Source organism: Ochotona princeps, chromosome 1, assembly GCF_030435755.1.
Source record: "Ochotona princeps isolate mOchPri1 chromosome 1, mOchPri1.hap1, whole genome shotgun sequence".
In the NCBI taxonomy this organism is placed as follows: Eukaryota; Metazoa; Chordata; class Mammalia; order Lagomorpha; family Ochotonidae; genus Ochotona; species Ochotona princeps.
The window spans coordinates 158,870,755-158,886,810 of record NC_080832.1 but is presented as its reverse complement, the minus strand read 5'-3'; the positions used below and the strand labels follow the sequence as shown (position 1 = coordinate 158,886,810).

Genomic DNA, 16,056 nt, shown 5'->3' with positions numbered 1-16,056 from the left:
AAGTAGAGCAACCAGGACACAAACCAGTGCCCCTCTGGGATGCTGGCATGCTGCCGGCAGCTTTACGTGCCAGGCCTCAGCACCAGCCCTTACCACCCACCCTCTATCACCACCATCCAAACAGGCAAAAGGCCACTTTTAGAAACTAGAACCTTGGGCCCAGTGCAGTGGCCTAGCGGCTAAAGTCCTCGCCTTGAATGCCCCAGGATCCCATATGGGCACCAGTTCTAATCCCGGCAGCTCCATTTCCCATCCAGCTCCCTGCTTGTGGCCTGGGAAAACAGTTGAGGACGGCCCAATGCATTGGGACACTGCACCCGCGTGGGAGACCCGGAAGAGGTTCCTGGTTCCCGGCATCGGATCGGCGCGCCGGCCATTGCGGCTCACTTGGGGAGTGAATCATCGGATGGAAGATCTTCCTCTCTGTTTTTTCCTCCTCTCTGTATATCTGGCTTTGTAATAAAAATAAATCTTTAGAAAAGAAAAAGAAAGAAACTAGAACCTTAAGACAAACGCCGTAGCTTGATGTCTCCTCCCTAATTACCTGTTAACTGTTGGCATTTGTACCTGGAAACCTTTATTTTTAATCCCTTGCAGGTGAAACTCATCATCACCAAGCAGTTACAGAATCAAGAAGCAGGGGAGTGTAGAGTCCCATCCTTCTGTCATTAGCACACTTACAGGGTAAAATTTGAAAGCAATACTTCTACGACTCACTACTCTTTATTTTGAAGAAGCACAAGAAAGCCCTGCTTCCCATACCTCACTGAGCATTCCAGTTACTTGGGTGCCTGGTTGACGAGGTGGGTTCTGGGGCTGCAGGTTCGCAGGGGAGCCCCCATCCCCACATTGCCCGCCACCGCCCATTCCTAATAGCAGGGCTGAAGCGAGAAACTTCAAGTGCAAACAGACCCTCAAGTGTTCAGTCTTTTTCATAAAGTGTGTCAGCAACTAATCTGTGATGATTTTGATATTCACTATAATGTTTCAAAATCATGAGTACAGTGAGTTGAAACAAACCAGATGATGTCACTCACCTCTCATTTCCAAGGCAGGGCGACTGGCACGGGTATACAGTGGCGCTTATAGCCCAGTGAACTGCTCTGGGTCTTCAAGGGAGATGCTGATTGGCAGCTGGGGCAGACATTGCTTAGGGCCCACCCCAGATGGCTTTCTTTCCTTCCTTGGTTACAGAATCCTGGTTCTACTCAGGGCTGCTAAAAGGCTATATTTCGTGGTTCTCCCCTTGTACCCAGATGTGGCCAGGTGGCCCGTTTGAGTCATAGGAAGGGGACTGAAGAAAACTAAGCAGGCAGTGTATTTGCACAGCTAGAAGGAGGATGTTTATTCTGATCCCTACCCTAGCATAAGGGGATCATATATGTGATGGCGGAAGGCAAGTTACTCTGCAGCTATATTGGGCTATGAGGTGACATCAAGGAGGAAGTCATGAACAAGAAAACTCCATCCTGACAGATTCATTGCTAGCCAAACTTCTTTTTATTTATTCAAAAGGAAGGCGAAACAGGAGATCTTTAACCACTGGTTCACTCTCCAAATATCTGCAACAGCCTGGGGCTTAGCCAGATTGAAGCTGGGAGCGCTGAATCCAGTCTGGGACTCCCACGATGGTGTCAGGAACCCATGTCATGAGCCATCAAAGTTGGTCTGGGACTCAGGCCCAGGATTGCCAATATGGCATGAGGTGGTGCCAGTCCCTCCCGTCTTAAGCTTTAGCTGGGCTCCTGGGCCTTCTCCCAGACCCTCAGAAACCAGTTTTAGCCAAGACTCCTGCTAGACCAGTACCCCGGGTCCCCCAGCCTGATACCTGATCGGCACAGCCTCATCCCTGATTCCTCATCCTTTGCAGCTCCTGTGGGCGACATCTGGTGACGCTGGTCTGCCCCCAGCAAGCGTGCTGTCAGCTCCAACTAGCCAGGCTCCTCCTTAGCTGGGATGTCTCCCCGTTGGCAGGTCTCTATCCTCTGGCTCTCCCTGCACCTTGCCGACACATTCCTGCCTGCCCGAGCTGCTGAGCTGAGCCACGTTCCCTCTCACTGCAGGACCCCATGGCACATAGACCACACTGAGGTCTTCCTCAGCATGCTTTCCCAAGTGTCACTGAATAGAGATCCAAATGCTGAGTTGACAGCAGTGATGAGCAAGTACTCACATGGTTTTGCCCTGTCAAAGCCCCTCAGGCAGACACCTCATGTTGCACTCGCGTTAGTCCCACGAAGCCCACCAAGGCAAATTTCTGTCAGGATGGGCTCTTAGGACAGTGCCCAGGGTCAGCAGGGCACCATCTCTATAGCTCCGTAGCTCTACCCATAGAAGAAACCAAAGGTGCCCAGGAAGACAACCTGCCTAACTAACACGTCCAGCCTGAGAAGTGAATGGAGCTGCTGCCTGTCACATTGGGAAAGCAAGACCACTGAGTAGGATGTTAGATTTCTTCCAACACCGTTAGCAGAGTTCATCTGCCCCACGGTCGCCTGCTCTTAGGCCATCACCCAAGAAAGGCACCTGGCTGTTTTCTCTTAGCCAAATCCAAGGAAGCCAGCCCTCAATAAAGATACAATGAATACATCAATCTTGGCTCAAGCACAAAAGGCCTTTCAATCACTCATTTGAAAAGTGAACAAAACAAAACACACCGAAATCTTGTTGGCTTTCTGTGTTGATTCATGAACTCTTTCAAGTTGGTTTGTTCCTTGGCAAGAGCGGCTGTCACCAGACTGAAAAGGCTTTGACATCCTGTGTCTGGAAGAACAGGTTTCAGAGGAAATGTGCTCAGTTCTAGCCCAGCTGAACAAGTGTATCATTCTGCACTGATGTGTTTTTTTTTTCTTTCCAGACATTGAAAACCTACAATCTGAAAAAGTCAGGAAATGACTGCTGTGGCCATGGATAACATAAGAATGGCTTGCTTTCTTCTCCGTGAAACAGGAAGTTCGAGGCCAAGGAAACATCAAATATGCCAATAGTACCGGTTCTCCAGCTAGTTCGTCACATGCTCTGCAAGTTCGCTTTTCTGGACACATTTCCGTATTTTTAACAAGTGAATTGTGGGTCTCAACCCTAGAGAGACAGTAATCTTTCAAAATGTCTATCAGGTTCTCCAAAGATTGACATCTATATTTTTGTGCAGAACTTCAAGTCATTCAAAACCCAGGAAATTGACCCAAATCCCTGCCCTCTCCCACACACACACACCTCTACTAGTGACTATGAAGGCCTCTGAAATCTGTGATTGGCTCCATCAGTTTCTGGTTTTCCCTAGACCCAACCTTATTCTATGACTCCGGCTTGAACAACGACCGGCTCAAGCCACTGCTGTCAAAGAGGCAACCCGAGGTGGGGTGTGGCCTAACAGGTGAGATGCTCTCAAGATTCTCAAGTCCCACCTCACACGGCTGGGATTCAATGTCAGGTCATGACCCTGGCAAACAGCAGCTGTGGGTCAAGGCACCAGGAAACAAAAGGGTCTGGTTCCAATGGGGGGTTGGACCTTCTGGGCTGCAGGCATCCAACGCGCGCTTTTCTGCTGGTTTTGGTCCCGAGCCAGTCTGTTCAGGGGTGTGCAGCTGCAACAGCTAACACACCTGAAATCTCTAGAGCAAATGCAACGGCTACTCGCGCTTCCATTAACGCTGGACAATCTGAGTCGAGCTGGACGCCCGGGCCAAGCTTGGAAGGCGCGGTGAGCAGCGACGGCTGAGGCGCGCCCCGGCCTGCTCGGCTCACCGCGAACCCTCTGGAAAACAACAGCCCGCCCTGCCACCAGCCCTGCAAGAGCGGAGCTCAGGCTCCCCTTCACCGCCCACACCACAGGCCCGCCACCCCGGAGACCCGGCCGCCATCCCCACCCCGCCCTGGAGGCGGCTCGGTTCCGCCCCTTCCCTGACGTCACGGAAGTCGGGGCAAGAGTTTTTCTGCTTCCTAGAGCTTCCTAGAATATGCCGGTTTCTCTCCCCATGGCTTTTGTTTTTTGTTTTTGTGTTTGTTTGCGATGAAAGCCACCTCACGTGGCATATCCTTCCTGATTCTCCGTTCGGGGCGCTCGCACGACCTCGGAACGCTGACACGGTTTCCACGGACACAGGCGCCTTTAGGCAGGCCTGAGGTCATGACGTATAATGTGAGCGCGCAGACAGGAAGGCCCCCTCTCCTCCCGGCGTGTGGGTCCGCAGAGAAGCCTGGGAGGGAAGCCTTGGCAGTGCTCTCCCTGTGCACGGTCCATTGCTGACCTCTGTGGGAGGGAGGCCTTGGCAGTGCTCTCCCTGTGCACGGTCCATTGCTGACCTCTGTGGGAGGGAGGCCTTGGCAGTGCTCTCCCTGTGCACGGTCCATTGCTGACCTCTGTGGGAGGGAGGCCTTGGCAGTGCTCTCCCTGTGCACGGTCCATTGCTGACCTCTACAGAGGCCGGCCTTGGCGGCGCGGGCTCTCCTCCCTGTGCAGGGTCCATTGCTGACCTCTACAGAGGCCAGCCTTGGCGGCGCGGGCTCTCCTCCCTGTGCAGGGTCCACGGAGCGCGCTTGCATGGAGCTGGTGGCGGGCTGCTACGAGCAGGTGCTGTTCGGGTTCACCGTAAGCCCGGAGGGGGAGGCGAGCGGCGGCCGCGAGGTGAGGTTCCCGGCGGGTGAGTGCCGGTCAGGAAGGGTCGGTGCTTGTTAGGGAGATGCCAGCTGCGTGTGATACACTGCAGATGAAGTGTCCACAGGGCACGAAGAGTTAGGTTTCCAGGGAGCCCCGGGAGTTTATTCAGGGTTTCCTGGGGACTTGCTGTGTTCCAGGCAAAGGTGGAGCGTTGTAGATTCGCCAGTAAAGGGGCTGGGGAAACCAGACAGATACATTGTAGCAGAGGATAACTATTTTTGCTGGATACGCGAAAGGAAGTCAGATAAATTGCCAAGAGTCCAACAAAAAGAGACCTGGACTCCGGATGTATAGAGCCCTGCTGCTTTGTCTGTACTCGCAGTAATTCTAGAGCTCTCTGGAATTTCTTCTCTGCCTGGTGTCAGGTTGGATGAAACCAGAAAATGGCAAGAGTGACTTGGCTGCTGCTTATTATTCTGCCCTGGTTGTTAAATGATGCAACTGAGTTTGCTTTTTCCTTTGCATTCTTCGTTCAGTCCTGAGGTGTGCTCATTTTAAGATTTGTTGTTTTGTTGTTGTTGTGTATGTAAAAGGCAGGCACAGAGATCTTCTGGCCACTGGTTCATTGTCTTAAATGCCCACGTTAGCCAGGACTGGGCCAAACGAAAGCCAGAACTTAGAATTGGAATCAGATTTCCCACTGCTTAGCTGGTAGAAGCCCAGCTACCTGAGCCATCGCCTGCTGCCTGCTGGCTGTGCTCGGGCACAAAGCCGGGGTTGGAAGCTCAGGTGGCATTGGAGCCCAGGCACTGCCGTGCGGGAGGGAGACCACCTGGGCAGCACTGTCACCTCTGAGCTTGTCTGTCCCTGCTCTTGGGTCTAATCCACGTGTTGCTGTGGAGGCTGTCCTTCATGTGCAGGATCCGTTGGTGACCTCCGTGGGAGGGAAGCCTTGGCAGGGGGTGGTTCTCCATGTGCAGGATCCGTTGGTGACCTCCGTTGGAGGGAAGCCTTGGCAGGGTGGCCTGGCATGTTCACAGTGTGATGCTCTCTCCGGCAGAAATGGACCGCGGTGGCTCACTTCACCCACCACGCCCACACCGCCTCCCTGTCGGCTGTGGCCGTCAACAGTCGCTTCGTGGTCACTGGGAGCAAAGATGAAACAATCCACATTTACGACATGAAGAAGAAGATTGAGCACGGGGCCCTGGTGCACCACAGTGGTGAGAACGCTGCTTTGCTAAGATGACAGTCCCTTACCGTTTGACTTCAGGCTAGGGATTCGTTGAGTATGTTGTGTCACCGATTCAGTGCTAGGAGATGTAAAAATGGGAGGAAAAAAAGAAAGTGGTTCCTCGCTCTCAGGGTGCTCGTAGTTGGAGCTGAGAGGAAGTAGTAAGTTCAGTGAGGAGAGGCAGCCGGTGGGTGAGGCCTCCTGGGCGGCCTCCTGTCGGAAGATGGCTGATTATCTGAAGAGCCTGGTGGCTGGGGCCGTATGGAACTGGCAGGGCGGCAGGAGACTCCGGAGGCTGGCCAGGCAGCACGAGCCTCCAGCCGTGGCATCCTCGTTGCCCACTTTCCTTGAGGGAGAGCCTGTTCCCAGCCGTGTGCTAGCAAGGAGCCGGTACAGCATCAGCTTATAGAAGAGAACGCCAGGTTTAAATGCTCTGTATGTCTTAGCCAAAGTCACAAAACCATGCAACTAGAACTTGAACCTAGGTCTAAAGTTTGGTGTCCACAGGGAACTGCAGGCATGTCTCCAGGCTTCAGGGAAGGCTAACCTGGCATTGGGAGGGGCTGCAGAAGTAGATGGGGCAGATGCCCGGTGTCCTGGAGAGCAGGTGCTGGGAGGGGTGGGCAGGGGTGGGGTTGGCTGTGAGAGGTGCTTGGCCGGGGGACGGCCAGCAGAAGGACTGCCCTGGCCGGGGGACGGCCAGCAGAAGGACTGCCCTGGCCGGGGGACGGCCAGCAGAAGGACTGCCCTGGCCGGGGGACGGCCAGCAGAAGGACTGCCCTGGCCGGGGGACGGCCAGCAGAAGGACTGCCCTGGCCGGGGCACGGCCAGCAGAAGGACTGCCCAGCTACAGTGCGAAGCTGGGAATTAAGGAGCGTTAGTTTGAAGAGTCTCTGAGTGTGTTCACAGTGAGCCACAGGCTTTCTGTAGGGAGAGAGAGGTTGATAGGTTGGTTAGTGTGTGTAATAGGATTGCGTTAAAGGGAACTGAAGAGGAGGGTGAATGAGTGGTTTAAGGGACAGGCTGGAGAAAATAGGTTGCCTTTTTTTTTTTAAGATTTTAAAATTTTTATTGGTAAGGCAGATGTACAAAGAGGAGGAGAGACAGAAAGGAAGATCTTCCATCCGATGATTCACTCCCCAAGTGACCACAACGGCCAGAGCTGTGCCGATCCGAAGCTGGGAGCCAGGAACTTCTTTCCGTGTCTCCCACACAGGTGCATGGTCCCAAAGCTTTGGGCCGTCTTCGACTGCTTTCCCAGGCCACAAGCAGGGAGCTGGATGGGAAGTGGAGCTGCTGGGATTAGAACCGGCGCCCATGTGGGATCCCGGTGCGTTCAAGGTGAGGACCTTGACAGCTACACTATCGCGCCGGGCCCAGGTTGCCATTTTTTGAAGAAAAAGCAGATGGAGTGAGTGCAGGGAGGCACGCAAGGCCTGGGCAGCTGTGGCTTGGTAAACAGACAGTAGAATGCACAGCTTGAGTGAGAGTTGGATGAGGAGCAGTGTTAGCTGGTAGTGGAGCCCAGCTGTAAGTGGAGGAGGCCTGGGTGGAGATCGGGGTGCCGGCTCCCCACCCTGGGTTGGGCTTCCTGGCTGATGGTGGAGTTGGCACAGGTGGTAGCAGGAATGGTGGGTACGGTAAGCAGCTTGTCTCAGTAGAGAACGTTCTGTGTGGCTTTCCTTGCCTTTGCCCCAGGGCACAGAGGAAAAGAGTTTGATATTTGTTTGAGAAGGAAAAGGAGAGGAAGAACTCGAAATAGTAGGATCAAGTAGAATGTGTTTGACGTGGGGGAGTCAGCCATGGAGGTGTGTTTGCTATAGAGACAGGAGAGGTGTCCTGTTTGGTACCCTAACTTTAGATCCACATCAGCCATCCGTGTCTAGCAGGACATTTAGAGTATTGAATGTTCCCAAGTGTCATGCTTTTCCAGAGGACTTTTTTTTTCTTTAAGATTTCTTTATTTTTACTGTAAAGTCTGATCCAGAGAGCAGGAGACACAAAGATCTTTTGTCCAATGGTTCACTCCCCAAGTGGCCGCAAAGGCTGAAACTGAGCTGATCTGAAGACAGGAACCAGGAGCCTCTTTCAGGTCTCCCACACAGCTGCAGGGTCCCAAGGCTTTGGGCCGCCCTCGACTGCTTTACCAGGCCACAAGCAGGATGGGAAGTGGGGCTGCTGGGATTAGAACCAGCGCCCATATGGCATACCAGTGCGTGCAAGGCAAGGACTTTGGCTGCTAGGCTACCATGCCAGGCCAAAGGATTTAAGCAGTTTCCATTCCTCGCTGTCCCCCAATAGCAGGTCATTCAAGAAAGACTTCTGTCTGTCTTAGGCTTGGAGGAAATATATTAAAAACTGACCTGTGCAAACCTGTGTTTAACAAGAAAAGGCGGACTTAGAGGGGATTCTATGTGGGAAATGCAGCAAGCGGGGGCCTGTTTGACAGCTGCAGGTAGAGAAGTTCTTTGCTAGGAAGCAGATGTGAAGAGACATTTCCAAAGGAAGAAGTGGGATTTTATAGAAAGAGGAACACAGACCAGGGTTAACATTGCCGTCCCTCTTGGAGAGGAAGGTGGTCCGGCAGCCCATGCGTTACTAGTGCAGTCATTGTTTGCTGCGTTACACTACATAGCGAAGACCTTTCAGCATGAGGGGCTGACCAGGAGGCATGCTTGGAGTCCACACTCCGCTCGTCCTGGGCCAGGCGGCAGACCCTGTGGGACCCCTGTGGGACCCCTGTGGGACCAGGGTAGAGTCTCAGCTCTGCTGCTCTGCAGAAGCAGCCATTGGACATTCTGTACCTGAGTGACTGCATCTCTCCCAGCAAACTGCCTTCACAGGCCACGAGGTGCCGAGGGGCTGGCGGCTGACTGGGTCTGAGGACAGTGAACAGGAATAGTGTGGCTTGCTCTGGGGACTGGATGGCAGCTGGGCTGCTCGACCATCTGACCGGCGTCAGCTCTCTGTTTTGTGCTCTTAGGGGAATGTGAGAGCCAGTTTCGGTTTTGGCAGAGGAGAGTGAGTGTTCTGCGAGAATGAGAAGATGAAGAAAGGTGTGTTAGCTGGGAAGGGGCTTCCTGAGGACACAGCTGGAATGCAGGGGTCAGGGATTTGTTGTGATTTTCCCAGAAGAGCAGTTGGATCCCAGGCTGCAGGCACAGCAGTCAAAGAGCGTGGCTGGTGAGGTCTCCAGCTCACTGCTTCCAAGGTGCAGGCATGCGGCCACCATCTGGCCACACTGTTTTAGATAGCCTTTTCCTAAATGTACTATTGGGACCTGAATTAATTAGTTCAAATCTCTGTCTACAGCTGGAGAAACTCGGCTGTTGTGTTGTGTTGTGTTTGCAGATAGAGACATTTTATTTGTGAAGTGAACAGGCGAACAGGAAGACAGGCAGGAAGGGGAGAGGGCCACCTGGCAGTGGGGAGGGCGCCTCCTGGCAGTGGGGAGAGCGCCTCCTGGCAGTGGGGAGGGATCCGGGAGACAGGGCGCCTCTGGAAAGGAGAGAGGGAGAGACCCCCTCAGCTGACATGCTTTGCATGAACTTGTAATCCTGTGTTCTTATGTGAAAAATTATTTTCTTCTGTCTGGACTTTAAAATTTATTTCAGTAATACTAAGACACTGGATGTTCTCCTTACTGTCTCATAGCTTTCAGAGCAGAAATGAAGCTTGCATTTCAAATGGATATGATTTTCATTTTTTTGACAGGAACAATTACTTGCCTGAAATTCCATGGCAACAGGCACCTAATCAGTGGAGCGGAGGACGGACTCATCTGTGTGTGGGATGTGAAGAAATGGGAGTGCCTCAAGTCGATTAAGGCTCACAAGTGAGTGGGCTCGTGCCCGTGGCCTTGTCCCTGTGCCACTCAGACGGGGGCTGACTGTTGATTTTGTTTTAGAGGACACGTGACCTTCCTCTCTGTCCACCCCTCTGGCAAGTTGGCCCTGTCTGTGGGTACTGATAAGACTCTAAGGTGAGTTGCTCATGCCTGAAGAGTGACTTTACTGAGTTGGTGGCCTTTTACCCCAGGGAGTCTCTTACTGTCATAGTGGTACAGAGGGACGGTTGAACGCCAGTGAGTCGTTTCTTCAATGTAAGATAACTCTAAACTTGGACTCTGTAAGGTATGCAGCGAAGAGGAGGGAGTTGGAGCAGTCAGGACATGAACTGATGCCCGTGTGGGATGCTGGTGCTGATGGCGAAGGTTAGCCAGTTGAGCTCTTGTGTCAGCCTTGCTAATAAAGCTTTTAAGGCTTACTGTTAGGAAAATGGCAGAGCCTTTAAATAGTCGCTATTCAGTAAAATTGCCAGTTGAGTAAATCTTCATTATGCTCATTTTTTAAAACATGTTAACTGGAGATCATATTATAAGTGAGCTGTCTGTTTTGTAGAACATGGAATCTTGTGGAGGGACGATCAGCATTCATAAAAAATATAAAACAAAGTGAGTATGGTGGTTTGAAATGTGTTTTCTGATAACTGAATGGAATATGGGTATAAAACATACTTTAGAAAGTTCATGCAGAATGGAATGAAGAGAGTTTATTAATTCTGAAATCTCTGCCTGTTTTTTCAGAATAGGTGTGTTATGCGCCTGGATGCTGACGTTTTTGGGGGGCACCCAGATGAAGCTTATCTGTTATTTCCATTTTCCGTGAACTCCTTGCAGTCCCCCTTGCGCATGCGCCTGTTTCTTGAGCGCGTGCGCATGCGCGTCCGGTTCCCCTGGCGATAGCTAGCGACTGCACGCGTGCAGGTTTAGGTGGTTTTTCCCATTCTATGTCTGGATTCTTGTCATGACTGCCACGTACCAATTACATGCGGCTTTTGATGTTACTTTGAAGCCAGTTTCTTTTCTAACACTTAATTCACAAGAAGTGGCTCATGAGTTTACTGGGAAAGATCAAATAGGATAATGGATGGGAGATTTTGTTACTTGGATCATTTTGTTTTGACTTATTAAGTATTTTGATTATATTAACTTTCAACTATTGGACTATCTTTAGCTTTATTTTAACTGTTTTGAACTGTTTTTTAACTTGCAGATGCTCACATAGTGGAGTGGTCACCCAAGGGAGAGAAATACATAGTTGTCACGCTGAATAAAATAGACGTCTATCGGCTTGACACTGCGTCCGTCAGCGGGACCGTCACGAACGAGAAGAGAGTTGCTGCTGTTCGGTTTCTCTCAGTACGTGCCCGGAGTCGCGCTGCGCACGCACGGGGGCTGCTGAGAGCTCGCGGTGATTTCTGGATACTGCCCTTCTTGCTCTGTCCCCTAGGAGTCTGTCCTCGCAGTGGCTGGAGACGAAGAAGCTGTCCGGTTTTTTGACTGCGATTCACTAACATGCCTCTGTAAATTTAAAGCTCATGAAAAAAGGTATTTTCACTTTTACTGTGCGTGTGTGTGTGTGTAGTCTGGGCAAACACGTAATGTAGTTTTAATTAGGAGTTAAATAGTATGATTAAAGAATGGTAAAGTGAATTCATCGAGGTACGATTCTGAGGAGGGGAAGAGTGAGACCTTTAGAGACAAAAAGGGTGCGGAAGGTCGTCCCCTCTGTTTCTCCTCCTCTCTGTCTATATCTGACTTTGCAATAAAAATAAAGTAAATCTTTAAAAAAAAAAAAGGTGCTCGCTTCGGCAGCACACACACTAAAGTTGGAACGACACAGAAAACATTAGCCTGGTCCCTGCGCAAGGATGTCACGCAAATTCATGGAGCATCCCATATTGTTTTAATCGGTGGTCCTCAAGGGCATGCATCATTTTTAATTATGTAGACAGCATCAAAAATAAAATAATTTTTTTAAAAAAAGACAAAAAAGGAGCTGGTTCTGGAAGGCAGCAGAGCCCAGAGGCCCTGAGGGGGCGAGAGCTCGGGGTGCGTGAGGGACAGGCTGCAGGCCTGGGTGACGGAGGGCAAACAGCAGGGGAGCGTGCCTGGCACAGGGCAGGTGGAGGGCCACCTGTGCTGCGGTGTGTCTGACTCTGTCACGGAGGAGTGTAAAGCAGGCTCCCCCTCACTACGTGAACAAGCCTCGGTGAAGCCCAGCCGCTTCTTCCTCTCTATTTCAAAGCAAATCCCAGCTTTGCAGAAGAGAAATAAAATTTATATATGCATATATACATATTTGTAATATAAAACCGATATAATTGGTTCATATTGTCAAGAATTTTAAGGGAACAAAAGTGGAGGTAGACCAGTTAGTCCCCTTCATATTGCAGAAGGAAATGAAGGCAGCATAGCACAGCGGCCTTGGCAGCCGCGAGGAGGGAGACGGGCACACAGGAGCTGGCCTTGGACGTCACCGTGGCTGTCTTCTTTCCTTACCCAAGTGGGGGGCTTTGTTTCCTGTGTCTGTGTTTCCTCTGTGACGACCTGAGCGTAGTTAGCTATCATCGCCTTTGCCACTGTTCCTTAAGACGGTGGACGGTCCACGCTGCCTTCTTACCCATTGGGCCACCAGGGCCGATAAATGATGTGCACGCTGCCTTCCGTGTGAAGCTGTGACTGGTGTGGATGTACAGTGTAGACGCTGGTCGCCGAAGGCAGGCGCCCGGGGCACTGAGGAAGCAAGAGGCTGTGGAGGTGCTGGTCTTGTCGCACCGTTTGACAGGAAGTTGTCTTTTACAGTGCTGCTATCTCTGTCGTAGGGTAAAAGACATGTCCAGTTTTCAGACTCCAGAGCACCATGTCCTTGTGACTGCGTCGAGTGATGGCTTCATCAAAATGTGGAGGCTGCAGCAGGAGAAGGTGCGTGTCCAGCGCTCGCGCACAGCCCCTCCAGGACAGTCCTTGCGGTGTCACTGAAGTGAGCGGGGGCTTCCGTGGGCTGTTCAGTCAGCCTGCAAGAGCTCTTCCAGCAGGGTTGTTAGTGGTTTGGGGGAGGTTCCCACGAGTCTTCCTTACGGCTAGCCTCGATGGGTCGGTGCTGGTAGAATCTTCCAGCTCCCTCTGCACTCTACTTATGTATTTTTTCAGATATTGGGGTGCTCTGCAAAGCCTTGGGTAAAAATACTGCCATGACTAAGAGAAGTTTTGGGTTTCCTGATTATGCAATTAACAAATAGTTGTGAACCAGATAATCAATACATTAAATTCCCTTCTATGGTTTTGGCGTACGTTCTTCATTCTCTCACATGAACATGGCTTGCTGAGTGTTGAGTTTGTGTACGTTTCCTTGCTGAACTCTGGGCGTAAACGAGACATGGCCATTCGCCTTGGAATTGCTCCTTGCTGAGTACTTCAGGGTCAGCTCTGCGAGCAGCCAAGGGCCAAATCTTGGTCCTGAGTTAAGAGAAGAAGTTACTTTAGAGTATATTATATGTTAGCAAATACAGTGAGTTTAAAATTAGCTAACTTCGTCATAGAAAAGATGGTAATTCTTTGACGCTCCTGTGTTCGGGCCGTGCTGAGGGGTTTCTTGTGTTTCAGAAAGCACCGCCATCTTTGCTCTGTGAGGTGGACACCGGGGCCAGGCTGACGTGCCTCGGGGTGTGGCTGGACACAGCAGCGGACCCCAAGGAAAGCCTTCCTGCAGGGACCGAGCCCGCTGCTGGTAAGCCAAGCCGTGTTGCACGATTTGTACCTTTGGAATTACTGACGTGCAGCTGGTCTCCACACTCGACTTTCATGTCATGTCAGCCTATGTTTATTTCATCCCAGGGGAATGAGCTGATTCTTTAAATATGCTCTTTATGTTTTAGTAGATAAAGAACAGTCCAAGATGATCCAGAAGGAACCTGCCACGGCAGTGCAGGAAGAAGCAGTGCAGGCAAAGCCTAAAACAAAGACAGGTGGTTCAGCAGGGAGCCACGAGAAGCCAGCAGCGGGAGACAGCCTGGCGGCAAGCAAGAGGAAAGCGGCGGGAACGCCGGGGAGGAAGAAGAGGAAGAAGCAGAAAACAGACGTGACGGCGTGAGTCCCAGGCTTCCCTTCTCAAGAGAACTGGTTTTTAGGTGAATCATTCTTTTCAAATATTTAAGGTGGCTTTTGTTTGTTTTTTTTTCCTACTGAAAGCAAGGGATTTCCCATGGAGAAATTGTACCTTGGTATTTTTTCTAACAATGGTAAAATTATTTTAGGCAGACAACACTTTATTATATATCATGGTTGTGTGTGTTAATGTGTAACATACAAAGTAAACTATACATACTTGATATGTATGAAAGTAAAGACTTTTTTGTCAAAATATTATAGTTTAATAATTAAAAACATGTTGACCATTATTTACCAATGGTGGATACAGTGTTATTTTGCTTCTAAATGGGGAAAGTATGAAAAAAGTGCCCTGCGCTGGCTTCTTCAGATGGTTCTAATAATTTTAGTGCAAATTTTTTGTTTTTGGTAACGGAAGTTATAAAAAAGATCTTCATTCCAGCAAGTATGTTACAACAAACTCAAACACTGTCCATGTCAGTGTTCTGGTAAGTAAAACTTTGTAAAAATGTTAAGTATTTTAAATAAACTATGCTTATGAAGCAGACATGTGCTTGAGTTGAGGACTAAGAACATTCTAGAGTGCCAAACTTGTTTAAACTAGTACTGCTTCGCAGCAGTAAAGGGCAGAGGACAGCCCCAGCAGACGGAAGGTCTCGTTTCTCTGTCACTGTTTAATTTAAAAATAAACTAAGTTAAAATGCTTTTCTGTTTTATTGGGGAGAGAGACAAAGAGACACACAGATCTGTCTCCTATCTGCTGATTGGTTCTGCACATGCCTCGCCAGTCAGGCTGACGCGGAGCAAACTTGGGAGCCAGGCACTCAATCTAGGCTTCCCCCGAGGGCAGCAGTTCCCCGGGTGCCCGAGCCCTCGCCTGCTGCCGCCCCGGGTGTACAGGAGCAAGAAGCTGGAGTCGGCGGCAGAGATGAAGCTTGAACCTTGGTGTGCCATCACGAGCTGTGGGCATCCCAGGGGCATCGCAACTGTTGCACCAAATACCCGCCCCTCATGCTAGGAATTTTATTGAGGTTGTCTTCTAGATTTTCCGGTTTATTGGCATGTGGCTGTTTGTAATACTTCCGGATGATTCTTTTTGTTTCAGTGGTATCTCTTTTTTTCATGCCTAGCTATTAATTTGAGTCTTCTCTCTCCTTCCCCTCCCATTAGTTAGGCTAATGGTGTATCAATTTTATTTATTTATTTAAAACAGCTTCATTTTGCTGATCTGTTGTGTCTTTTTTGTTTTGTTTCAATTTTGCTTATTTCTTCTCCAGTTCACAGCGTAGGAGTTTCTCCACAGAGTAAGAAATCCCGCACGGTATAGCGATGTTTCCTGTAAATAGGAGCCATGAGGCTTCTTTCAGGCTTGCCCTTTGCTGGCCCTCCCTAGTGTGGTTGTAGGCATCCCAAGTGGCTGCTTACCTGGCTGTGCCTAACCTGAGAAGCAGAGCGAGCATGTGCTGGTTCACTCCCCGACACCTGCACAGGCTCTGCGCCAGGGCCAAGCCGCATCAACAAGCGGAATCCCCGTCTCCTGCTGCAGCGGCAGGAACCTACCCACCACCCCACGTCCTGGGGTTGGGAGCCAGACCCGGCACTGATCGGCGCTGCGTGCTTGGAGAAATAGCGCTGCAGGTCCTCTCCCCAGTTTCTAGTTGGCTTATTTGTTCTAAGTCTTTAATCCATGTAATCCACTTTCAGTTGGTGTAGGGCGAGGTAGAGGTCCAATTTCATTCTTGTGTGTCAATAACCAGCTTACCCAGTACTGTTGGCTGGGGGCTGACCTTTCTCTGTTGTGTGCTTGAGCCCTTGTTGTTAAAATACTGATTTCTGGGTCCAGTATGATGGCCTAGTGGTTGAAGTCCTTGCCTTGAACACGCTGGCATCCCAATTGGGCGCCAGTTCTAATCCCAGCAGCTGCACTTCCAGCTCCCTGCTTGTGGCCTGGGAAAGCAGTTGAGGAAGCCCCAAAGCCCTAGAGTGTGGGAAACCCGGATGAAACTCCTGGCTCCTGGCTTTGGATTGCTGCAACTCCGGCTGTTGCGGTCAGTTGGGAAGTGAACCATCGGACAGAAGATCTTCCTCTTTGTCTCTCCTCTCTGTATATCTGACTTTGCAATAAAAGTAAAATAAATCTTTAAAAATGTTGATTTCCACAGGGTGCAGATAATTCTATATCCTGACTAGATAGGCTGTATTAACTTGTCTGTTGATTTCTGTGGTAAAGTCAGATTTACTTATTTAGCTGCTTTATTAGAAAGGCAGTTA

At 50.4% G+C, this 16,056-nt stretch overlaps 1 protein-coding gene and 1 non-coding gene across 2 annotated transcripts; both read left to right on the top strand.

Annotated features, from left to right (window-relative positions):
- The first annotated feature begins 4,461 nt into the window (after window positions 1-4,461).
- On the top strand, window positions 4,462-14,061 carry PAK1IP1 (PAK1 interacting protein 1). The gene is made up of 10 exons (XM_004596545.3): window positions 4,462-4,627; window positions 5,661-5,823; window positions 9,549-9,669; window positions 9,742-9,816; window positions 10,235-10,287; window positions 10,889-11,034; window positions 11,126-11,223; window positions 12,501-12,600; window positions 13,282-13,405; window positions 13,554-14,061. The coding sequence occupies exons 1-10, from the start codon at window positions 4,544-4,546 to the stop codon at window positions 13,766-13,768; spliced, it is 1,179 nt and encodes a 392-aa protein (XP_004596602.3). The 5' UTR covers window positions 4,462-4,543; the 3' UTR covers window positions 13,769-14,061.
- On the top strand, window positions 11,475-11,581 carry LOC118758380 (U6 spliceosomal RNA). The gene has a single exon (XR_004995677.1). It is a non-coding gene; the product is annotated as a U6 spliceosomal RNA (small nuclear RNA).
- Window positions 14,062-16,056: the final 1,995 nt, after the last annotated feature.

Excerpts from the sequence above, each read along its gene's own strand:
- PAK1IP1 (XM_004596545.3), top strand. The coding sequence starts at position 4,544 with ATGGAGCTGGTGGCGGGCTGCTACGAGCAGGTGCTGTTCGGGTTCACC. Across the intron at positions 12,601-13,281 it reads GGAGGCTGCAGCAGGAGAAG|AAAGCACCGCCATCTTTGCT; the intron begins GTGCGTGTCCAG and ends CTTGTGTTTCAG. Across the intron at positions 13,406-13,553 it reads AGGGACCGAGCCCGCTGCTG|TAGATAAAGAACAGTCCAAG; the intron begins GTAAGCCAAGCC and ends TTTATGTTTTAG.